At 39.8% G+C, this 25,908-nt stretch overlaps 1 protein-coding gene across 2 annotated transcripts; it reads right to left on the bottom strand.

Annotated features, from left to right (window-relative positions):
- Positions 1 to 728: 728 nt before the first annotated feature.
- Positions 729 to 25,457, bottom strand: agpat3 (1-acylglycerol-3-phosphate O-acyltransferase 3). 2 transcript variants are annotated; one of them, XM_084362233.1, is made up of 10 exons: positions 25,220 to 25,457; positions 12,373 to 12,429; positions 12,032 to 12,262; positions 11,748 to 11,917; positions 11,457 to 11,618; positions 8,721 to 8,874; positions 8,528 to 8,630; positions 6,694 to 6,769; positions 5,663 to 5,861; positions 729 to 5,564 (listed from the first exon to the last, which is right to left on the bottom strand). In XM_084362233.1, exons 3-10 carry the CDS (start codon positions 12,207 to 12,209, stop codon positions 5,473 to 5,475), a joined length of 1,134 nt encoding a protein of 377 aa, XP_084218359.1. In that variant the 5' UTR covers positions 12,210 to 12,262; positions 12,373 to 12,429; positions 25,220 to 25,457; the 3' UTR covers positions 729 to 5,472. The 2 variants fall into 2 exon arrangements, with proteins under 2 accessions (XP_084218359.1, XP_084218360.1); XM_084362234.1 differs by lacking the exon at positions 25,220 to 25,457 and adding an exon at positions 24,398 to 24,497.
- Positions 25,458 to 25,908: the final 451 nt, after the last annotated feature.

Genomic DNA, 25,908 nt, shown 5'->3' with positions numbered 1-25,908 from the left:
CTGCTCCAGCACGTCTTACAGACGCTCGATCAGATTGGGACCTGGGGAATTTGGAGGCCCGGTCAACACCTTCGGGCCCTTTATTGTGTTACTCGAGCTGTTCCTATGCAGTGCTTGCGGTGTGTCAGGGCACATTGTCCTGCTGGGGGGCCACTGCCATCAAGTAGTGTTGTTGTGATGAGGGGGTGTACTTGGTCCACAACAGTGTTTGGAAGGGTGGTGCGTGTCAAGTGGCATTCACATGAATGCCAGCACCCAAGGTTTCCCAGCAGAACATCGCATTGTGATGAGATGATCAATGTTATTCACGTCACCTGTCAGTGGTTTTAATGTTGTGGCTGATCCGTGTATATTGCTTATACCCCCTTAAAGTAAATGTATATTATAATGTCTTTTTTGTGTCTTTTCCTTGTTACAGCATGCTGATTGGAATCATTTGGTGTGCGTAACAATGATGATGCTTGTTATTTGTAGAGGTTCAGTATATATATATATATATATATATATATATATATAAAAAGTTGTATGTTGATGTCACTAAACATCAGCTACACAGTCCTGAAGAAGCTATGCTCCCCTAGACATTTGTTTATATAAGTATGTATATTTATATTTATAGAAAAACTTTGATTTGAAACAATGTTTTCAAGGACTTTAAAGAAAACCAGTCAGCATTTCTGAACAATGGGTATAGCGTTGACAAAAAGGAAGAATCACACTTTGTCAGCTTCCTCAGAAAGCCTTTTTATTCAGGTTCAAATTCAGAGTTAATGCCACAGCTGTTGCATTGCCAGTCTGTAAAAGAGTCCCTGAGTCAGAAGTAACTCGATTCAGTGACTGTGCAGGAGTGCACATCATGCAAAAAGTAACAGACTACAGTAAGAAACCATGATTAATTACAAAGTTGGAAAAATGCTTTGTAAGCATCATCTGTGACTACAGCCTTCTGTCTGTGGCTTTAATTAGAAGAGAGGCATCGCTGAAAGTATTTACAGCTCCAAACCTGAAGGTGAGATAGTGTCGAGTTTAACCAGCTCGTTTTAAACGTTCTGCTGTAGCCTTTTCCATCGGTGGTACATTTGGTTGTAGCCTGAACTCATGGCCCGTCATTCAAAAGAGCTATTGCAAAAGAACAGAATTGCATCTCTGCCATTTCTAAAAGTGAACATCATACTCATCATTTACATTATGTACATATTTATACAGTCTCTCAACATCCCGTCACACGTCTTGTGACTGTACTTCCAAAATGTCCTCGGGACATCTGATGGACGACTTGTTAACGCGTCATTCAAAAGGTCTACTGCAAAAGAACAGCTAAGTACATTTCTACAATTTCTAAAAGTCAGTGTGACATTCATCATTTACCTTATGTACATATTTTCAGTTTACACACAGTCTCTACATACTCACGAGTGACTTTGTACTGCATCTTAATGGAGTGTAGTGAATGTGTCATGAGGAATGAAGGATGGATGTGTGCGCCTCTGTGAAGATGCTTCTGTTGATGGAGCAAAAAAGATGGAGGGAGGAAACATGTCGAGTGTGGACTCGGCTGGTGCCGCGCTCAGCTTTTATATCTGAACTGCTGAGCAAACAGAGAAACTCACACAAATCCAAATAAGTCAAAGAAGTAAGAGTTGATTTGTGATTAAATCCTTTAATATTCTCAAGTGTTTAAATTGAAGAAAAACATAAAAATAGCCTTAGAAAACAAAACAAAAGCTGACGACGCAAGAGGTGCCACTAACTGAATTATCTTCAAGATTTAAAAATAAGTCATGAAGTGGTGTTAACTTGTCATATTTGATTCCATTCGAGACCTCAGAAAGAAAGAAAAACAACCACAAGTTACATTTATATTTCTTTCCTGAATAAAAAACATCCAGTGTAAAAAGTTTTTTTGACTAAACTTCTCAGCATCCTTCCTGCTTCTGGAATATGGTTTTTTACTGAATGACAATGAGTTTCTGATGTGTATGTTGAGGGAAAAAAAAAAAAATCAGATCTTTTAAAAAGAAAAATAACAAGCTAAGATGCTAATACATTTGAGGTAAAGCAACTCAAAGTGTCCTCTGTATGGAGGACTGCAACTGCCAAAATCAAAAACAAATAAAGAAATGTCTCAATAAATATATTAATATTAAACATGAATGTAGGTATAAATTAAATTATAAAATGTGACATAAACTGATAGTTCTGCTTTTATTATCTTTGTATTAGACCCCGTGTTTATTTACTTTCCCATTTCATTTTAAATGTATTTATTACGTATTTATTTCTGTATGGTATTCTTTTCCCTTGGCATTTTGCAAGACAATATATAATACATTAGATATAGAAATAGATACGAATAAATAAAAACCATAAATTATTCAATAAATAAAGTGGTAAAACAAATTAGTTCAAATAGGGGAAAAAATACAAAGGTAAATAAATACAGAAGAAAATAAAACAAATATTAATTTATGTCACATTGTAAAATATGTGAATGAATGCCTACATTTATTTTAAGTATTATTTGTTAAGCCATTTATTTCTTTGTTTAGTTGTGATTTTGGCAGTTTCACTCTTCCATACTTTCTTGTAAAAAATGTGAACTGATCACAAACAGAGCTCTTCGTACATAAGAGCAGACTTTATCAATTCTCATTTCACTTTAATTCTTCACGTTAAAACTTAAGATCAAGCTACTTGGCAACTAATCCCAGCAACCTGCTTGCTATCTTTCAAATGTTTAACCCTTCACTACCACAGGGGGGGTGGGGGGGGCTCAGTTAGCGTCTACATTATCACACAAAAATTAAGCAGCACTCTCTTTTAAGGCTTGCATGAAATCTGTCTGGGTGGAGAGAACTCTACAGAAAGAGGAAGTTGCTGCTGAGGAGTGACGACCCCCCCTGAAAGTAAAACCAATAAATCAAAATATTTTATTAATACTACACGTGGCATGGGAGCGGGAGGGAAGGGAGGAGCATGTTCTTGCTACCATTTGTTTGCCTTTTGGACCTTTTTTGGTCCGGTGGCTTTTAACACTGGACGAGATCCACTCACGAACTGCAGCAGCTAATGCGTAAAAACTCCGGGCTGACCGACTTTAAGATGGTGAAATGTGTGGAACAAAGCTGCCTGCGCGCATGACATGTAAACAGCTTCCTCTTACTACTAACGTACAGTTAACGGAACAACTTTCTAACCTTCCGCTTTAAAATTGAAATGTTACACTCACTCATTCACTTTGGTAAATCAAACCAAATGAATGCACACTACTCCATGATGGGAGGAGGATGTAGAGGTAAGAGGTGGGTGCCGTTTTTTTTTTGTTTGTTTTGTTTTTTAAAGGGGGTGGCGAATAAGCAATCCCTTGCCTGAGCAAGCTTGATTTAAGGCAAAGGTTAAAACATCACGACTACAGAGTCTATATCTGGACAGCAAAATCATATGCTAACAGCTGTGAGGCTACATGAAGACAGTTGGTGACCTTTTATCTGGAATCTGGAAGCAGAACAGTCACATTGTGCATTTCAGCTGTCGAGACTGGCGTCAGAGGGAGGGGAGGCGGCAGGTTGAACTACTTCAGTGTTTAGACTGGGACTGCTGGTTGAATCAACATCACATTTAGGGGTCCAATTATGATCTAAAAATGAAGGATAACATGTATGACAAGTGAAAATAGGAGTAGAAACTGGAGAAATGTGGCAGAATGAAGGTGTCGGTGCGGCGGGCTACAAATGAGACCTGTAAAACATGGTAGGTGTCCTTGATGAGGACAGTTTCACATTTGGAGCCCTTGCTGTAGTTTAACGGACACCAGCCTCTCCGAGACGAGATGTTGAAAAGGGTCAGTTCACCAAGATTTTTAAATTTGAAAAGAAAAAGAGATATCCCCACTTAACCCTCACGGTATCTAGTCCTAGAGATGATGTAGGATTTATATTTTGGGATCTCCTCCCGACACTTCTGCTGCTAGACCTGAACAATGGAGGTGCAGTGTTTCCTCAAATTTTTGTTTATTTTTGATTGTTTCCAACTAAAATTCTTACATATTGCACCTTTAAATATATATATTTTTTTCCCTCTAGAAACATCTGGCGGGCCTACTTTGGGAAGCCATGGGTGAGTGATTGAAATCTTTAGATGTGTTTCAAAGTATTAAAGTGCTGTAAAACTAAATATATAATGGCGTCTGTTACCTCATGTGTTGTTTTCCTTCTCCCTTTCGTTCATAATGTAAAGAGACATCATGTTGTTACGGTCTGCCGCAACATTTGGATCACTTTTAGTGTCTTTCACCTGGAGGGCTTGAGGAGGAAATTTTGATCTCTAGTTGTCTAGATTAGTTTTGGTTCAAGTGTTTTAAATGATTGTAACTCATTTGTGTATATTTAGTTATTTGTATATGACTAAAGGGCTGCTTTGCTTGTTTTTTTTTGTTATCTAGCTTACAATATTAAATCCCTTTTTATCTACCTGTGGTGGTAATGTTCTTACTGTGGTGGTTCACCACTCCTGAATGAATGTAGAGGAAACACTGAGGTGGGTGCTCAAATGATTTTAAACAACATTTATAAAAAACCAAGAGCACTGTCTCAAAACATACTACTCTGTCGATGACGTCAGTGTGGTCAGCTTTCATTATTTTTTTCCATTTATAGATAAACTGTCAGAATATCTGTTTCAACAAAGACATACTGCTGTTAAGTTTATCAAATAATTTGAGCACCATTAACATTTTATCCAGCTGCATTGTACCAAGTTGGCAGTAGAAGTGCCAGTGGGAAGATAAAAAAAACCCAAACTATCTGCCTGGCTAGACACCTACAAGTCAAATGATAAATGTGATTTGGGTGAAATGACCCTTTAAGATTTAAGGAAACCAGGCTGGGCCTCAAGGCACCGGTTCCCATTACAAGTCCCACTTAGTGAAAGAAAAGGGAGGGAGATGTCCTGCCTGTTACAGATTGCTGATGCCCCCTGACGGAGGTTATACAGATACGGATCGCCTTGTGTTCGGTGGGTAAAAGGAACAAGCACGTCACCACTCCCTGATTGGCTGATGACAGGTAACAGGAAGTGGAGGTAGGTAGCTCAGGGCAGGAAATGGCTCCATGTGACCTCAGGCAGGTTAGGAGCTTAACCTTGGGTGTCAGCGGGATTTAACGGGACTGGACGGGGACAGTGGGTCGCTAGCTGGATTAAGAAAAGATGCAGGTGAGTACAGCAGGACTGCATCTCCCCCTTCGTATGTTCTGTGTTACACCAGAGAGCTTGAACCCCAGACCTTCATGCTCGCTCTTTCTCTCTCTCTCTCTCACTCTAGTGCCATTAGTATTTCTAACTCTGGTCTCTATTATTGTTTTCACAGCTGGGTCTCCTCCCCGGCCTGCCAACTGACTCAACAGTAGGAGGAGGATGGAGTTGGGTAGGGGTGAGACACCGCAGGGCCATCGGACACACACACACACACACACTTTAGTTTTGTTTCTTGGCCTCCGGGTTGCCGTAACTGGAACCTGTTTTCTTCACCTCTGTGACTCCTATGAGGCGGCGGATAGCTATGGAGGCTGTGGGGAGAACAAAAGAAAGAGTGGAGTGAGCGACAGCGAATCGAGCGAAAGAACGGCTGCCTTCTGAGGAGGAGGCCGCTGCACTGTTAACCTACCGAAGATGAGGAAGATGATAAAGCCGATGATGAGGAGGGGGGAGCCGCTGACGGCCACTCCACAAGCAAAGTTGATGAGGGGTGAAAGGAGCAGGGTGGCCCAGAACAAGAAGTTCAGCAGAGTCCATAACCTGCGAGGGGGGATTATTGTGGGTCCAGGGAACTTTCCTTCCTTGTTGTAGGCTTCCTGCAACGCGTCCTGAGCAGGAGAGGAAGAAGAATTGGTTTGTACTGTATGATGATCAAGTGATGTATCAAAACAGAAAATAAACAAACAAATAAAGAACCAAACACTCAAACAAAGTCTCAAGGGCCAGAGGCGCATTAAAGGTGCACTATGTAGTTTTGGGGAAGAAACGTTAATCAGGAGAAAAAGATCTTCAGTGACTGACATTTTTTATGCCTAAACAAACTCTCTTTGTTTTCATGACTGAATAAACTAAAAGTCTGAGTTTGGATTTCTTCTCCAAAACTACGTAGTGCCCCTTTAAGTGTCACTAAGGAAATTTCATATCATAAAGCCAGTGTTCTCAAAGTGTGGTACGTGAGCTATTTCCTGTTGGTACATGGAGGAATCGCAGATAAGGTTTTTTTTTAAATGAGAGTTCATTTAAAAACATACATATAAAACTCAATACTGCAGACTTTCAAAGTAAAATACTAAAATTGAAATGTAATTTCTGTGCATGATCCAATATGTGACGCTAATATATAATTCCATGTGAGGTTTAGTGTCTCAGTGCTCCAATGTCATTGTGTTTGATAACCACATTTGAAGGATCATTGCAAAAAATGTGTCTTAATATAGATATATTCTATGTATACAAGACTATAAGACTATTATTTTGATATAGAAATGTTGTGTTTTACTCCTCAATATTGTATGTTCAACTAACTCAAAAATACAGAATCGGTTGGGCTTTACTTTGAAAACAAGAATCTAACAAACATGTAACAGCACATGTTAACATGAAACACTTTACATTTTGATCACAGATTGAGCCTCTAACGCCAGTTTCCCCTCAGCTTACCTTCTCCTGGTAGAGCTTATGCAGCCAGTTGGCACACTCCTGCTCATCATCTGGTATATCCTCCACAGGAAACCGCCTGGAGGGTAAAGAGTAAAAAAATCATATAGGAACGAATCAATATTTATTTTTACACGGATGCACAGCAAGAAAAGAAACAAAGTAGATGACCAAACAATCTAAAAGAGCCATTGGTAAGTTATATAAAGTATTTACACATCATTAATGAGCACTACACCTAATTATAAGGTTTCTTACAGGACAAAGAAAGAATCACTACATTCATCAGATGTGACAAATGAGGGTATTCAGCTAAAACTATGAAAGAGTAAGACTCTTAACCATGATGTAATGGATGATAAGATGTCCTACACATTTCATGATAAATCTCTTCAAGATGACATGCAGACTTTTAGTTTTCCTCTGGTCCTTTCAGAGAACAGCAAAACAAATTGAATATCATCACTTGTGGTCGGTTATGTCAGTTTCTTACCACCAGGGGACTCTCTCACCTTAAACCCACCTCCACTGGCAGAATGCATCATCTGTTGAGTGATTTCAGGCTCTAAACCTGCTCATACATTTATAACCGTCTCCACTCTACTCTACTAAAAAAGTATCCTCCACTATAATCCTTTTTTATATTTTTTCCACTTTATTTCTCTGGTTCAGTTGTGCTGTTCCAGTGTAGCCTGTGCTAAAGGAGATAAGGAAGGGAGCATTGAAGCACCTTTCCTTCGCATTTAGAGAGCTAGACCTGCTCTTGTCATGGCTGCCTCTTCCATACTTCCAAGTTATTTCACCCTGTACAATAACATCAGCACGTCACCTTTATGAGGCAATAAAGGCTCTAAAATTAAATGTCGGCATCTGAAATGAACATTTCTGCTGATTTGACCGGCTGATAAAGAAGATGCTCTAATTAGACTCTATACAGACAGCTTTCATTTTAGCATGGTGGTAGCTTCTTTGTAACAGTTCCCTATTAGCTGAGCTAACTGAATGACAGACTGCAGACAGAGCAGATTAATCTATTCTACAGTTTACAAGTTTATGCTTACGGTCATTTTATTACACCTACAGTAACAAGCGTAATTGTTGTCAACTTGAGTGAACTTCCAGTTATCTTCACTTCACTCTTTGAGGAGAAGCTCAGCAGAGGAGAGGCTGCAACTACGGGATAATCAATTAAACCAAAACGTTGAGATGTACTGATAAAAAAGCTAATGTCGGAGCTTATCAATACAAGGGCCTTTAATAAAAAAAAACCTGTTTAATACCGGGTTTTGGTACCCTTCCCAAGATTAGATAAGGGCGTCAGCAATGGAAAGTTTCGATGTTCTCTGCTGTTGGGTGGAAAAAAATATGTGCATATATATCCGGATTGGCATCAGCACTCAGGCTATATGATGTAAAAACTGTAGCATTTGCATTTTGGGTAGTTTCAAACTTCCAAGATTGGTCTCCCTGTTTCACTCAGTTAGGTGCCTTCCTGAACAAAAGAGACTACCCGACCGCAGACATGTTTCCGAAGCCATTCCAGTGTGAGACATCCCATTGCGTTTCCATCTCATGTCCAGCTCTTTGCTCAGTTGAGTGTCCTGGCCATTAGTGTTATTGTTCTGAAACCATAAATGTGCTGGGAAAGGAGCCAACATTTTGAGCGCTCTCACCGTCTCTCTCATTGTTACGGGACAAAAACGCAGTTGGTATGAGGCCAGAAGGTTTAAAAATACATTTTCCACTTGAAGAAACTCAGTACAGCTGGCAGTGTAATGCATCATTATCACAATAACTGATGATGCAAACGTAAACGGAGTGTATCAGTGACACTCACCTTACGCTCATGTCAGCTTTGTATTGCTTGCCGTTGACGATGCCCAGCAGAGTGGGAGTCTGGTTGTCTTTGAAGTTGAGAGTCACGTCATACACAGCAGTTACTGTCGAGAGAGAAAAAGAAAGATTAAGAACAAAAGACTCGTGTATTGAGAGGATGATGAGCTGTGTGTGTGTGCGTTTGTAGTCTCTACCTGTGCCCTTAAGACACTGCAGCGTGGTGGTGAATCCTTTGGTTCGGGGCAGCAGGTGGTATTTGAGCTTGGGCAGGCCTTTACTCTCTGCTACCTGCATACTGATTTGGTGTTTTGTCTCTGTGAAGCGGGTGCCCTCGCAATACAGCAGGAACTGTGGAGGGAGAAGGGCAGTGTCAAAACTCGCACTACAGATCGACTGATATGGTTTTTCAGGGCCGACACGGATACCGATTATTGATCAAGTGATCAAGAAGACTGATAACAAATATTTGCAGTTATTTGTGATTTCTTAGCTTCCTTGCCTCTACCTCCTGAGCTACAGCCTCGTTTCACTGAGGACATCGTCACCTGACTGTAGTATCCAACTACAGTTTAGTCAATTTGCACAGTACGATTTTGAAGCTGCATTACTGTACTTTATACTTCCACTCCATTACACTTACTGGATTACTTTAGTTAATAGTTACTTTGCAGATTTAGATTAATCAGTGCTGATAGGCTATTACTTGTGATGTGTAACCAGAGGTGGGAAGTAACAAAGTACAAATACTTTGTTACTGTACTGAAATAGATTTCTCAGGTATCTGTATTTTACTCCAGTATTTACATTTTAGAGCCTGTACTTTCTTACTTTTACTTGAGTAAAGCAGTTGAATCAGTACTTCTACTTTTGCCAGAGTCTTTTGTACACAAGTATCTTGAGTAAAGAATGTGTGGACTCTTGCCACCTCTGCATGTTACCACTCGGATAGTGTTGTGGGCGGGACATTGAGTGAAACCACAGTGTGGTGACAACAGACAAGAGAACAAAAGCTGCATCGGAGCCAAAGTATTGCATTTTAAAATTAATTTATATAACCAAAAAACAAACAAAAAAAACAACATGGACGCCTCGGAAAAATGCTGAACAACGACCCTGATAATCCCCCAGGACGATAATCGGTCTAACCCTTACTTACACCCACACACACCTATAAAGAAGTCTCACACAGACTTGAGGTGACCTCCTTTCTTTCGTCCCATCCACTACCCTACTTCTGCTTGGTTGAATTACAGATCAAGTACACCTCAATGTGGTGAACACTACGCTAAAATAAAGTCAACATCTTATCTCAACAAGGAGGCAGACAACAAGTCTACTCAAGAGTGTTCAGATTGTTTATCTGAACACAGAAAAACTATGTGATTAGTGGTGGCCTGACGCCTGACTTAAGGGGTAATTAGATCAACTGCTGATCTGCCTAATCTCACTTGATGAACTAGTTGAGTCAGGGTGAAAATCTGTGACACGAAGTGCTTCACACCATCAGCTAAGGTGTACAACACACAGCAGGACCTTCTGCCACCAGGTAAGATGCCATGAAAGTAAGACGCTTGCTTACTTAAACAGAAAAGAGCTGTTTTGCCTCTCAAAGCCGACTGTTTATGCACAGTGGTGAGCCCAGTTCATGAGGTTTCACAGAAAAGAATAAACCCAAGCCCTCCTGATGAGGGATTTTAAATACAGCTGGTGCACTGTGTGAACTTATGTGTGTGTATCAGAACAGAGTCCAGCCTACTTAAGAGGAACTGGTCAAAGGGCAGCATCTGGAGTTCTACTTTTTTTCCCCATGAAACCCAGATACCTGACATCAACTGATTAAAACTGAAAAACAAACTGACCTTAAAGGAGGATGCAATTTCATACCGTTTTACTTTGCTTATATTTGGCGGACCCTGCCACCTTTTCTAGCTTCAAACAGTGTTCTGGGGACCTTATTTTCCTCTGAGAACAGCTTGTTTACTCAGTTATGGAAAAAAAAAAATTACCTTATTAATATTGTAATTATTAAAATTCTGAGTCTGAATTTCTTCTCCAAAACTACATAGGGCCCCTTAAAAGGTGCATTATGTAGTTTTGGAAAGGAATTAAAACTTAGAAAAGGTAATACTTACAACATTAATAAGGTTATAATACAAACTCAGAAATATTCGATTTACTTCCATCTGATTAAACAAGGTCCCCAGAACCCGGTTTGAAGCTAACGAGGCTACCTAGAAGGGTTCTTTCAGTTTTTGGAAGAAGCTTTGTGTCACTACAGTTTTGGTAGTATATGCAAATATACTATGCATCAGGAGCCTCTCATTTTTTCCTTGCCAAAAATCTGACAAAACATGTCATCTGGCAGCTGTAGGGCTTTTGTTTCAAATACAGATTGTTGTAATTTCGGATCACGTGAGGGGCGTCTAAACAAACAACAATCAAACTGTCAAGTTAGGCAGTGCGGATGAACTATATACCAAGATCCTGTGACTGCACTACTATCTCCTTTTATCACGCTACGATCTGCATTTTAAACTTCCGTTGCCGCGACTCTCTCGACTCAAGGGCTCTGATTCTCGGCTAAAACAAAGCACCAACTTGCAGTATGTCACCCATCAGCTGGAGTGTTTTTTGGTCTGGTGGAGCAGAGTACTGCATTCTGGTTGTAGCATTTTTATGATGTACTCAGGTCACTATATATCTGTGTGTTACCAAGGTGTTAGTTCTCAGGGGATGTTTCACAATCCTGATTGCCCAACTGGGCTAAAGTTGACTGACTGCAAAAACCCAAATATGGTATTTGAGCAAATGAATGTGTGGCAGCATGAATCTAAGACAGCTGCTAAACCTTAAACACACATAGCGTTTTACTACGCTCTTACACTCATGCCAGAAGAGAGAAGAACACAGCATGTCTGACGTGTACCTACCCACATACATTCAGGATAGTCTTTGAGCCTGGTCAGCCCTTTGAAGACAGTCTTTCGGTCCTCCTCCCACTTTCTTTTGCAGAAGACTATTTCTAGGAAGTACCAGGTCCAGCCAATCAGAGGCACCTTCAGCAGCTCATGTTTGGCTAGCACTTTAGAACTCTAGAGAGGGAGGACAGGTGTGTGTTTTCGTTGACAAGCATTAATTCAGTCACATAAAAAACGAGAGGTTTAGGTATCTTTTTTTGAGAAGAACAAGAATTAAAAGTCATATTTTGGTGCATTACTGACCCCTAGGATGCCAAATCTTTCACACATGGTCCAGCCACAAAGGAAGTCGATCTCGAAGTTGTGGTTGAGGATGACGATGACATGCTCTTTTCCAAACTTGTCCACCGTAGCCTGGTCAGTGTATAGGGTGCAGTCTGTGCCCGACCACCACTCCAGTAGCATCACCAGCTCTGCATGAAGACAACAACGCATCAATATAAGTGATACATGCTGAAATGAGTCGTAAATGTAATGTCTGTCTGAGCCTCAGCTGCTACAACAATATAGGAATATCATCTACTCACGACTCCAGAGGGAGTAAGAGAGTCTGCAGTTGATTCTGCGATAGAGCTGCTTGTTGATGGGCCAGAGGATGCAGGTGCAGAGCTGAATGAAGTTTATGATGAGGCCGCTAACCACGAACACAAAGCCCATCAGCAGCTGCAGGATGAACAGGCTCTTCAGGTAGGCCAGAAGAGCCATGGCTGAGGAGCCTGGAGAGGTGAGTAGGCTCCTCTCTATACACTACGACCAACCTGAGGAACAGAGGAGGCAGTGCCACAGTGATGAACAACTTAACTGAGAGATATAAAAATAAACAAGCTCAAAATTCAGAGAAACTCAACAAGACAGCAGTGTTTCTTACCACGGTGGATTCTTTTACAAGCCGCGTTTACACGGTCCTTCAGCCAATACTACAGACCTGATGAACACAGGAGAACAGAGGATGAGAAGACATAAAACACAAAAGCTTCAGTGCAGTGTCATCATTCAATAAAGTGCACTGTGCCCGTTTCATCAAAAAGGACAGGCTGAATCGTGTTAGCGGTCGTTCTTCGTGTGGGTGGCAAGTTAACATGCTGCACAATATGGTAAAAAAAAACATCATGATGTGATTATTGTTATTTTGACAGATATCCCGATTGTTAAAGGATTCATGATTAGAGAGCATGATCATCTTTGCATCAAAATTTCATTTTCATAATAAACAATAGAGCTTTTGCCCATTTTGCAGCTTTTGCAATTTGGGTATTACGATAAAAAAATTGACCGATACATTTTCGGGCCAATATTGGCATTTCAGCATCTACACGCTCTCATACAGTTGGTAGCGGTATGCACCTTTTCAGTTGGTTTACAATCCGCCAATAAAGAAGAGGAAGAAGAAGAAAAAGAAGAAGCACAGCATGCAAAGCAATACAGGTTCCGCAAGGGTTTGAAGAGGAAGGAAAAAGTGTACAAGTTTAAACACAACAAATCTTATTACAGCTGCATAAACTACAGGCTAGGAACCTCTTTAAAATGCAAAAGCAAAATTATTGGTTATCTATTTGGTATCAGCCATGAGAAACAGTTAATTAAAAAATGTTTGCATCCCTGTTTTTAACATTTTATAGTCTAACTGGAAAAATAACTGATTAATAACTAATAAATCACACAAATGCTCTTTAGCTACAGCATACTCCACCAATGACAGACCCGTTGCCAGTGGAGAAAGTCTCAAGTTTTGTCTGAGCTTGTGTGAGTTTCCTCCAACAGGTCAAACACATTCAAGTCAGGTGAACTGGAAACATTTAATTTCCCCCAGGTGAGGATGTGACTGTGTTCGTCTGACTCTTAGTGACAGACTGGGAAACTGTCCAGGGAGTTTAGATGTTTGAGCAAAGCATGCTGGGATAGACTCCACCAGTCCATGTTGCTGAATAAGAATAAGCAGTTATACAGAATAAATGGATGGGTCTATATTATGCAGGCAACCGCCACAGACATGTTTGTTTAGGACAGGTCTGAGATGTTTTTAGAGACAACATCTCATATTACATGATGTAGTGGCCAGAATCCTTCTGCTTGCTCGCGAAAAGATTTTGAGGTGACAATTACTACCAATGAGCGTACCCATCAGGATGATCAGCACAGACCGTCGAGCCATGAATGGACTGATCCAACATATGCACCCAAGCCCATTAAAGTGTAGGTCAAGCCAACCTAAAGCTGTTCTGAGAAACATGTCTAATCTGAGTTAGTCTTTTGCAGATCTGTGTAACGACACCCAATCCACTTCAGGACTGTCGACTGGGCGTCCACCTGCTGGGTTTTACATTGCAACTTTCTCTCTTTTGTATAGGCTGCAACTCAAGATTTTTTTTCATTGTTGATTATATCGCAGGGTATTTTCTCAATCAACCGATTAGTTGCTTGAAAACGACGTCAGATGTCTTGTTTCGCCTACAACACAAAGATATTCAGAGAGTAGAAAATATTTACATTTCAGGAGCTGGAATCAGAGTATTTTCTTGATTTTTCTCTTAAAGATTACTGATATTTAACCTAATCAATCAAATAACAAAATAGTTGGCAATTTATTTAATAGTTGACAACTAATCGATAAATCGTTGCAGCTCTACATTTTGATAATCGATTTCAGGCCTTTTTCAAGCAAAAGTGTGAATCGTTTGCTGGTTCCAGCATCTTAATTGTAAGAATTTGCTGCTTTTCTATGTCATTCATGATAGTAAATGAAAAAGGCCACAACGGGGACATTTCATTGTTATAGCAGCAAAGAGGAGAGCAAAAAAAAAAATAGATAAGCATCAACATGAAAACAAAAGAAATAAATGAGTAAATAAAATATGTAAAAAAAAGCAAGATATGAACAAGAGAACAAAATAAACAAGAAACAGACTCAACATAATAATGAGAAGATTTATCCATTACTAAAATAATTGTCAGTTACAGCCTCAGGTCAACTGACTGTGGAATTTAAAATTGTGTCGTGCTCCCAGTTATACTACGATTAACAGTGCAGTGCTAGCGTAGCAACATCAACATATGTACAGTCACCTGCATTCACTGCTACAACTGTGTCAGCAAACTGGCAGAAAAGAGACCGTCTGGTGTTTGTTCTTTAGAACAACAGCCTGCATGCTAGACAACAAGGGAGAGACAGAAACATTGTGTGCCTGCGTGTCACGCTGACAAACACAGACTCTCTCTTGTTCATAAAGTGTATGTAATGACTGCTTTCTTGTGTCTTGCATATCTTTTTCACAAATGCAACTACATAACACAAACGGAAATGGATGCCAAAAACATAAATAACTTTCCATCCTAAAAAAAATACAAATAAATATGGATGACCAGAAATCCTACACGCCTTTATTTCCAAGCAATCCAACCATATTTATAGCCATCCTTTACCCAAAGGCTGCATCACATTTCCTTAAAATACCATCTCAGCTAGAGGACAAACCATCAACCTTAAATTAAGCCACATAGTTGACACAAGGCCAGCTCATTGGGAGTAGGCAATAAGTCTTCTCCAGTGCCATCAAACACCGTAACACAATACACAGACTAACAAAGTGTGAAGGAAATGAAATCTTACATGCACATTCACAGGACTTCAGCCCAGGCTACTGAGCAAAATGTGTCTTAAAGTGTGAAGTTGAAGTGTTGAAATACTGCCACGTGAGCATGTGTGTCATCTATCGCCTCAGTGATCTGACTATCAGTCCAAACATCCACAGTTGTCTCTGCATCATGTTACAGATATGACCTTTGTTCCTGGTGGTCAGAGAGTGACTGGGAGGGTTAAAATGACAGTACAGCACATTTCAATTGTGGCTCCTGTGACATATTTTGGAAGGATGGTGAGCTCCAACACTAAAGAATCAAAGAGAGCAGTGGGCCGCAAGTACACGGTACAACAACTGCTACAAGTGACTGTGATCAGTTCCTGGAAAGTTACTCAGCCGGACAGTTTTTAATCTGTATTTGTTTATACTGGTAATCTCCTGAATTTGACCTTTGGCCCAGAACATCAGATGCATTTGTAGATCAGAAGTATGGAGGACTAAAACTGCCAAAATCAAAATTACATAAGGAAATAATAAAAAAAAGTCTTCATAAATAAGTAAATATGTAATTGATTACAACAAATAATAACACTAAAATAAGTGTATTTTGACTTTTTGCTAAAACTGATTAATCCATTATCAAAAACAGTTGCCGATCATTAATAGTTGATATCTAATTGATGTATTGATTGATTTGTTTTGGGCATTTGAGTCATCACATAATTCATACAAATAATCAATTTGTAGATGTCTGCATTTGTTGATTTACTCTAAAAAAAAAGATACACAGACTTGGAAGAAAAAATTAATTGCTTCAAGCCAAATAATTAGCAATGGGGCAAAACTTCTCTTTGGCTTGACAGTCTGATTATTTATTTATTTATTGGTTTATTTGACCGGGATGATGCATGTGGGCATTTTTACATTTAAATAAAATGCAACTGATGCAATGTAGGACTTCTAGCAATCGCTTATTTGCAGTCCTTGTCCCTCATTATGTATTTTAGGAATAAAAACACTAAAACAACACTCAACAAAAAAATAAAAAATGAAAACAGTCAACTTTGTGTTGTTTGGCCACAAGCAGCCCATGGAGAAGTTCCCCATCAAACCTCTGCTGTGGCAACAAGCAGCAACTGTGTGTGTGACCGCTCAGACAGGGTAGATTTGCAGACAGGCCATGAACTTTGTTCTCATTTTCTTCCACACTCTCTTCTTTCTGCTCTTTCAGCTCCTGCCTCAGGAACAATCGTGGAGTCAGTCAACTTTGAACCACAAATTTTCACTCGAGCTGAAATTAAGGCCATGACTCACAGAGCCTAGAGAGAAGTGTGTCTTATTACTAACTTTGTGTGCATTTGTGTCACCTCTAAATATAACACTACTGTGAAAAATGCAACTAACCATCAGCACTCAACATATATGCTTCAAGAGTTGGTGTTGGGGCAACCAAGGTCTCCAGAGAACGTTGCTCAAACCAAGGTTATTTTGTTTTATTTTAATGGAGATAATGATGCTGTTTGACGACTCGCATGCCATCAGTCGAACCACTGCACTTTTTGTTAGCTGCACAACATTGCAGGCTACAAACTTTATAAACCAAGTCAAAACTAACGAGGAACAGCGTAGCTCATGTTTAAGGCTCTCCGTTCCGGTGGCACCTGTCAATGAAGTCCACAAAACTACTTTTGAAGCAGATGCTGGTTGAACCTCCTTTACTACTATCCAGTGCGACTGAGTGTTCGACTCACAGTGGCGTCAACAGATCGTTCAGAGAGATGCGCTGTGGTTTGCTAAAATTTTAGAGCTGAACTATGAGCACAATGCACATTTTTACTTTCTCTGACTATGTGTTTGTCACAGATGATGAGCAAAACATGGGACTAATAAAGGGTTGCTATAGGTGTTTAGTGTCACCGAGTGGGCAAGGGAAGGAATAGTACATTTCTCATATTTGTAGGCTTAGGTGCATTAAGACAAGGTATTCATAATAACATTAAGTAGATATCTGCTGTCATATGCGATATTTTACACAATATGTAATATCCAACAGCTGTTACGGCATCTTCTGGCTTTTATTTTGAAGAAAAAAAAAAAGCAAGGCGCATCGATATTTGGGACGTTACAAGGGTTAACTAGCCTGATGTAGTGGCATGCACAGAGCGCTTTAACAAACAGACATGGAGGATGTAGTCTCGCCAATTTGGCAATATTTCACATTTGAAGCGCGACAAAATGGCGAGCCAAGGGATTCGAATGAGGCTACATGTCGTCATAATCAGGTGTTAACTAAACAGGGCAACAACACAAATTTGAGGTCTCACCTCATTTTCCCGCACAGTCGGCGAGTCCAACCTAGCGAATGAGCGGCTATAACATCGCCTAATGCGATGACATCATCTTCTGGATATCGCCCAAACCCAATGTTGAGTGTTTATAAAAACTTCTCTTAAAAAATAACTGATCTATATAAAATATCTATAAATAACATATGCATGAATCAAAGAAGCACATGACAAATTAACATACTGAAGACAACCCCCTGACTTTACAGTGCCGACGGAAAATCCTGATTCAGGGACAGTCTTACTTCATTGATGTCAGGGAGTATATTGTTTGCTTTTTGCACCGAATGAATTATAAACATGATAAAATCTAAAATATACTACTCAAAATTAGTTAGGGAAATTGGGATAATTACGTGTTTCACTTGATTGATTCTGCGACATATCTGAATTGTTGTTTTGTGAATATTTCCAAAATTAATGTGACACATTTCATTTGACTTTTGTCAATATTTACGCACCCATATCCCAATATCTCCAACTCATTTTGAGTAGTGTACTTGTGAAACTAAAATATGATTGCATTTTTACTGCAGAATAAATACAATATTTTCAATTATCCTTGTTTACTTTCAGTTAAACTATGTTTAAAGTACAGAGAGTGTATCAGACTCTTTGCCTTGTATTGTGAATTAAACTTCTGTTGAGCTGAAGGTATTTTGGGTCATGGATGTGTGTACATAGCTAATGTTGAAATGTGACTTCCCTTTAAACCACTGTTTCACCCAACAACGATCTTAACCACAGTAACGGTTAGGAGCCAGACAAAAGCGTGTTTTTGAAACACTGCAATAAATAAAGACATCAAATTAAGAAGATCCCCTAAACTGGCTATCAAACAGCTCATTAAGGATATGTATTGAGTGGGACAGTTGAAAAACAAACTTGTCAGCGCTCCCTGGTAAACAAACTTTAAATGTGTGATACTGTTCGGCTAGCTTCACTGCAATAACAGTCTGTTCTACTCGATTGGTGCGAAACAGGAGCGCTATATGTCCTACAAAAAACACAATATATATCGCCTGTTATAAAGTATTTACAAGCATAACCAATAAGGCCAATATAAATGTTTCTCTATATGTGAGGTCAATAGATAAACAATTCTGTGTTTCTCAGCCCAAGTGTATCAGTGCTCCATTTCAGCTATTCAGGTTGGTAGTAAAGCAGTCAGGAGGCATTAAAATCCCAATTTGATCAAAATGTTCACCCTTTCAAAACCGTCATCAGACGATAACAAATATTGAGCTTCAAACATCCCCATGACTTCATCACCATAACGCACTAATAAATCAAATCAGCCTCTTCCTTGTGGGAGGAAGTGTTCTGGTTTAACCAAACTTCAGCTGTTCCCTTTCTCTTTTTGTCAAAGATGGAATAACATGAGTTCAGAGAAACAAACATTGGGTTTGACCATGAAAACAACCACGGGAGGTCCACCTCCCTGTGGGTGCAGGGCCCCCTTGTGATCCCACTCAGCCTGGTGGAAAGATTAGAGACGCTGACTGGGTTAAAGCTGCTTAAGGCCGGACAGCCGCTTCTGCTCTGCATCACCTGAATACAGCTTCTACGCCCAACAAATGACCACTGCTTGCTAGGACTCTCTAACATGATAAGACTGTTGAAATGTGCATTAGAAGACATCAACTAAATACTGGAAAACCTCAGGAAAATCTTGGCAGGTACCGCAACTTTGCAAAGTCATTTTAATTCTGACAACTTCATTTGGCTTGCAAAATTTGAAAGACTGATGCCCTGGAGTGCAATGCTGACTCTCTCTTTCACAAGTTGTAAGAAATCTGGTTGGGCCCCATCCTTGCCTAGCCAAACCACTTCTATTGAATTTAACTTACCAGTAGACATAGTAGGCCATTGCCATGACCACCAATGCCCCACAGATCCCAGTGAAGATCATCACAGCGCTCTGGTTCAGCATCTTGGCTGCTGGTTCTCTCACCGAATCAAAGCCAGAATAATAAAAAACATACAGAAAAGGCCTGCAAAGAGCAGTGGACAGTCACAGGCTCTCCTGCTTCACAGCCATAATAATCCCACAGAACGAAAGAGGGAGATTATGATGATGACAGCAAGAACACAGACAGATCCCAGATCCTGTTGGAAGAACTGCCTAATCAGCACAAGAGTTTACTGAGAGCCAAATGACACAAAAGTACAGATCTCTTGAGGTCCAAAATCTCCCAAAGGCCCCAGTGGATTCTTACTACAGTCCACCAATGAATGCTAGGAAGTCTGAAAGATAGCTCACTTCTGGAAGGAGGGAGGCACACATGTACTGTAAGCAGTGTCTTACATGCATTCCCATCCTCTAATCCACTGGATCAGATTAGTGCTGATTAGCAGGCTATGGGCACCCTGGATATGTCACATTTCATTAACATTAACAAAGAAGAAGGCCGGGCTCTCCCATACCAGCGTGGAGTTAGCAGAATGGCATCTGTTACGCCAAAGGAACCAATCACAATGTAGAGTTTCTCGCCTCACCTTGCCATTGGCCAACTGTGAGTAACACCTCGTGTATTAGGCAGAAGTGATAACCTCAGTGGGCCAAGAGTTTCCTTAAACAACCTCTTCAGGTGTGCTGCCAAGCTGTGCTTTGTTTTGATCAAGTGTAATTAGGATGCATTAAGCCACAGACTAGAAATCACTGACACCTGGAATTCAGTACCTTTTTTCTATACTTTACTCTGTACAGACTTGCTCCTAGGATGGTCCCCCTTCCCAAGTTGGGAAGTCGTTCTTCTGACTTCAGTGTGTTCACAGCATCAAGTCGCAATTCTGGAGTAACATGTAAACTATGTTTCGATTTTTATCTCTGTGAGCGTTTAAACAACACGTTGATGGCTGTATCCACTAATTGAATGACAAGGTAGGGCAAACCCATCTATATAAACAACTGCCAAATGGAGCATTAATAAGCAGTAAAGGGCAGCAGCAATACGCTGTTGCAACGTCTTGGCTGTCAGATCCAAAAAAGAAGAAACACAGGAATTTTATCATGTTGTCACAACAGCAGTGCTTACATACTGCAACATTTTCTTGCAAATTGTATGCAAGACACATACGGTTTATTTCAGACTTGGTGAAAAAAAACTCATACTGTTTTAGCGTACTAAACCACATGGTGGTAAGGAATTTCGGACGTAGCCAGTGGCTGAATTTTGGTCATACAATTAGATAACGTTACGTCAACAAAGACAGTGAAAAAAGCCCAGTTATATCCAATAACTTCTCCATCTAGCTGACTAATTACACACAGATGTTGAGAAAGTTGTTGATGCCTTGTCAACCTTGCAGGAGGGTTCAGGGGGGACCAAGGCTTTTAGGCTTTCAAACACAGCATAATCTTTAAATTATAGATATATAATAGAACATGTTGCTCCGTCAGCTTTGCATATTTCATCACAAATATTGCAGCAAGTGTTGCCCTGACTCAATTTGCTCTAGGGCTGACACCTCAGTTGATTTATTGAGAATCAGTACTCTGTAGTACCAACATAACTTGGTTGATACCCTTACAATTATAGAATTCAGTACCCAACCTTAATCCTCCTCTCAGATAGTTTTGGGCAGTATGACCTTGAAATAATAATTACTTTTTGGCCATATGGCAATATATGACACATACCTTGATATTTACGAAGTGCTTTTCTCCTCAAAAGCACTTCATAAATGTTACAACTGGGCAACAAAAAACAAATACCACAATATTTTTGACCAAATGGCCACTTCTTCAATATTGCAACAATATTGTGAGGTATTTTTACCAAATATTAAGATTTCTGATAAATATTCATCAGAAATGTGGATGTAATGACTAAGTGGGTAAAGACAAGTATTGGAACAAAGTACAACAGTCCGATACATATCTTATATATTGCCCGGCCGTACTCTCTCATCTTCTTGACAGTACCTTGAAACAGTATTTACAACATGTCTGTTTGGTTCACCCACACAGAGATGAAAAACAGAGCTGGTGGGAAAGCCAACAAAAGCCTTTGGGTTCCTACACAGAGCTAAAATCAAATGGGTGGTTCAGACAAGCTGGCAGAGAGATGCATAAATAAACTCCAGGGTTTACTGAAGCAAATGGGTCAAAGGTTAGAGTACAGTCCAGAGGCTCTGCCATGGGGCATCAAAGCCAAATATAAAAAGAGATAAAAATACATTGTGATAGCTGGACAATGAAGGGCATTCATGTTTCAGAGCATGAAGTGCTTTCAGTCCTGCACCACTGTGCTGCTGAACACTCACATTTTAAAGCCACACCACTAAACTACAACTACAGCCATGTTACCCCTTTCACACTGAAAAAATCAAAACAGAACAGAACAGCCACTAACATCTGGCTTATTTATTCAATAGGAAAAGGCTACAATCGGCCTTCATTCTGGTCAACTGCCTCTGCAGTAATTATGACTGTTTATCTGCTCCAGCTCCCATCAGCAGTGATGGAAATGCTAATTTTCAGCCCAGTTTCAGTGCAATGCTACTATGTGCATTGAAGTAAAGGATATTGGTGCACAAATACTTTCCTGATTGTCTCCATTCAAGCAACACTTAAGTTCAGTTGTCATTGAGTTTGAAAGAGAGACTCAAGTTAAATATCTTAAAAAGTATCTGCCATAACATTATCACTGTACCCGAACCTTGCCAGCTCCCTCATCGGTACTGCTCATGTTCAATTGTCAACAGATATTTTAAGGCAGAATGACGTCTCACTCCTTCGCATCTTCCGTTATTAGCTCTGGAAAATATAAAGCCTCTAATTCTGAATGTTATTGTTGAAGAGACTCTTTTAAAACAAGTTTTAACGTCTTCTTGAGGTAATCTGACGAGGTAAATGGTCTGCTGCCTTCTACGGTTACCTGCTTTCTGTTCTCAGAAACACTCAAATACTCCATATAAAGACTTTGCAGAAGGGTTTACTATCTCAGAGAGGACAGAAAGTATTTAACAAATAAGGCAAAAGGCTCACGTAGGATGGTCTTGCATTACGTAAACATGGTCACAACCCTGCTCTGAATGCAGCCATAGTAAGACATGATGACTGATAAGATTCAAGGATACACGTGGCGTTTCTTGTTGTCAGCAATAAATTGGGACTCATGGCAAAAGTAGGAGCAAGGGTTAATGGGTGAAACTGCCAGACTGCTCAAGTATTGATAGCTCAAAGTAGCTCTGCAGTTCACCAGACTGTCACAAATATTATCAGGAGGTTAACATTTTTTACAGTGCTAGCGTGTGATTACAGTCCAAGATGGCACCACTTGGATAACAGCTTATCTTTGTATGTATGTCTCAAAGTCCTATAGGGCAATACTAACCCTAACCCTGACATGATGAGCTGATAAAGAGTTCAATAGCTTATGTGCAAACAGTAACGTCACTGGACTTTGAACAGTTTCTTCAATTACCAAATGCATTTATATGACTTGGATTATACAGCAAATTATTTCTCTCATGTAGGACATTTTAATTAGTTTGAAACTGGTACAGTCCGGTTGTTCTGGATAGTAATGACCAAAGTTTCTCATCAGGTTGATGCTAAAAGGTTTTGAGGTTTTCAGTTTTTTGTACATTACGGTAGAGCTGCCTGACTGAAACTGTAAACTTCACTGGGAATTTAACAATTATAAATTACCTCAAGCATCTTTTTCTGCATTATAATCTGCCCCAAAAACTTTTCACATCAGTGCTGCATATCAGACAACATATACGCTGATACGATACTTCTGCAATTGGCCAATATATAGACCAACTATCCCCAACGATAGTCACACAGTCATAAAGTCAGCTGCTACATGTTTTATCTGATTAATTGGGAATTTAAGTCCCTGCAGCCACGATTTCTAACAATGCTGAAAGAAAAGATTAGACAGTAAAGAGCTCACTGTCTCAACAGAAAATGAACAGATTGTAATTAAGATAAGCTATTTGTCTTGGTCGTGTATCGGATAATACCTAACAATTCACAGCAATAATAATTAATCACTCATATTGCCAGCACTGAAGCGGTCTACACATCTCCCTGTCAAGGCATGTTGCATGCAGACACACCTTATTAGTGGCTCTACAATATCAGTATGGATATACAATATACATATTAGAGCCTGACCGATGTATCGGTTGGCCATTGTATCAGCCGATACTGGCCTATCACAGATATATCGATATTAACTTGTATGTTGCCCGATATGAAAATTTACATTTTACACATCATAATGCTCAATTACATATCTTTGTCACAAATTATAGAGGGATCATGGCAAAAAACTACACCTTCTCCATAGTCAAATTCAAGCAATTTGAGCTTTTCCTGCAACTTACATCGGCGGTAAATTACATATTTATCAACATACTAACAACGGTTATCTCACTGCATTACTTAAAATGAGATGTTATTGTGCTATAACAATTACAAATACAGCACAAAAAAGTTGTGCAACCTTGACTCGGCAGTCTGTATAACTTGGTTATGGCCATAAAATATTGCAATATTTTGATGTCACTTTACTGTAATGCAGCCTTTTAAAACTAGGAAAAGAGAAATGCCATATGACAAGATAACAAAGACAATAGCTAGTCTCATATCACAATATTGATGTATGACCGATAATACTGCCCAGCCCAAGCTGAGCCAATATAAAGCTGTTAATTATCACTGTGCATACCTTGAAAACACATTAAAATTCAAGCATTTGAAGGATTTCAAGCACCCGTACAAACCCTGTATACCCATATTAAAATGACCCAAAAATTGAGCATCAGTCAATCACCCCATATTCATTATAACTATCTATCAAGGCCAAACACTGTGTCCACCCTGTGACAACACAAAGCATGAACAGTCCCCCAGCATTCAAATGATCACTGCTAAACATCAAAACATCCTTTTTTAAAAAGACACTGCTGGCAAAAGCCTGTCATGAATGATCACAGTAACATCACTTGCCTGTAACGCTCTGCTCGCCTCGTTGGTTAAAATTAAAGCTGAAGCCTAAAGTTAGGACCGACTGAGAAGAGCTGCAGACTTGACTGAACTCTAGTAACCTCACGTCTGGATGTGTGGTACGACATTTTCACGCAGGTCAATGTGGAGTCACCTGGTCCACTTGACGTACAGCTTGCAGTTTTTTGTTTTTTTTTAATGAACCCAGAGGCACTTTGTCTGCTCTGACACACTGTATGCTACTTCTGTACACTTTGTACCCCCTGAATAAAACCGTACAAGTGGACTGTATGCACCAGTGCGGCGAGGTTAGCTTAAAAAGCTAAATACAGCCAGCATGCACCTTGCGTCCAACCAGTGACTGGGCTTATCTTTTGACACATGTCTTGGCTGCGGCCGTAGATTAAGCTCAAAGTTGCAAACACACATCCTCACACACCTCTGCTTCACGTAATGAAATCAACAAATATGTCCTGCCACTGCTATGAGAAACAGCGACTAAGTTAATAACACCAGCTGACAGGAGGCTAAGCCTGACGTGAGTGTGCAACTCAGCCGTGCAGCACAAGGGCAGAGTGAGCTGCTAGCGGTGCAAGCTAGCATGCTAAGTTAGCAAAACCAGTGTAGCTAGGGTAATAATTGTATTCAGGGGGAGGGGGGGATGGAGTCGTATGTTTTGGTTGTTCAGCCATTAAAAGAGTGCCACATTTACCCACATTCATTAACTAAATATTCAACTGACCCGTGTCGCTTTCTAGCAGCATGCTATGCTAGTCGGCGAGCTAACGCTAGCAGTCAGAGCAAGTGTCAGTACTCTGGGCTTACCTGAAAATTATTCACTTGGGAGGCGGGCGAGTCGGTAGATTTTGTTAGACTTGTTCGCTGCTTTTCTGGCATTCAAGGGGCGCAAAAATAACCCTCCTGAAGAGTCCTTCTTGTTTAGTCCGATTCCTGAAACGCAACAAAAATGACTTGAGCTAATGCGATTTGCAAGAGCGCTATTGTTTGTCGGTTAAAGCCCCACATTTCCTCAAAGCCCATCTGAAGGTAGCATGCCCTACATCCGGTCCGGCCCCTCAGTCATTCTCACACAAATAATTAATATACACTATATTTATAAGCAGCGGGCCTCTGCAGCCCCACACCAGCAGATCAAAGTACTACAAGTATAGATTAAAAGTAGCAGAAGTATATTTACTGAAATGGTCTTCCCCAAAATGTGTTTATTTGAGTCTACTGATGCCAGCTGTAATACATCAGTTCACTGTCCCTTGAATACATCAGACTTTATATGTTTACATTTATTTCTTTAATGTCTCAAAACATACAGTTGACATCAATTATTCATAACATGTAAAATATAAAATGCATGTTATCCACAAGTAATATTTTTGCATTATAAACAGCACATATAATATAATATAATATAATATAATATAATATAATATAATATAATGTAATATATAATCTTTGTTTATATAGCACCTTTAAAAAACAGAGTTTACAAAGTGCTT

Source organism: Pagrus pagrus (assembly GCF_965226575.1).
Source record: "Pagrus pagrus genome assembly, chromosome: 9".
NCBI lineage: Eukaryota > Metazoa > Chordata > Actinopteri > Spariformes > Sparidae > Pagrus > Pagrus pagrus.
The sequence above is the reverse complement of the archived record's forward strand: the minus strand, read 5'-3'. Positions and strand labels throughout refer to the sequence as shown.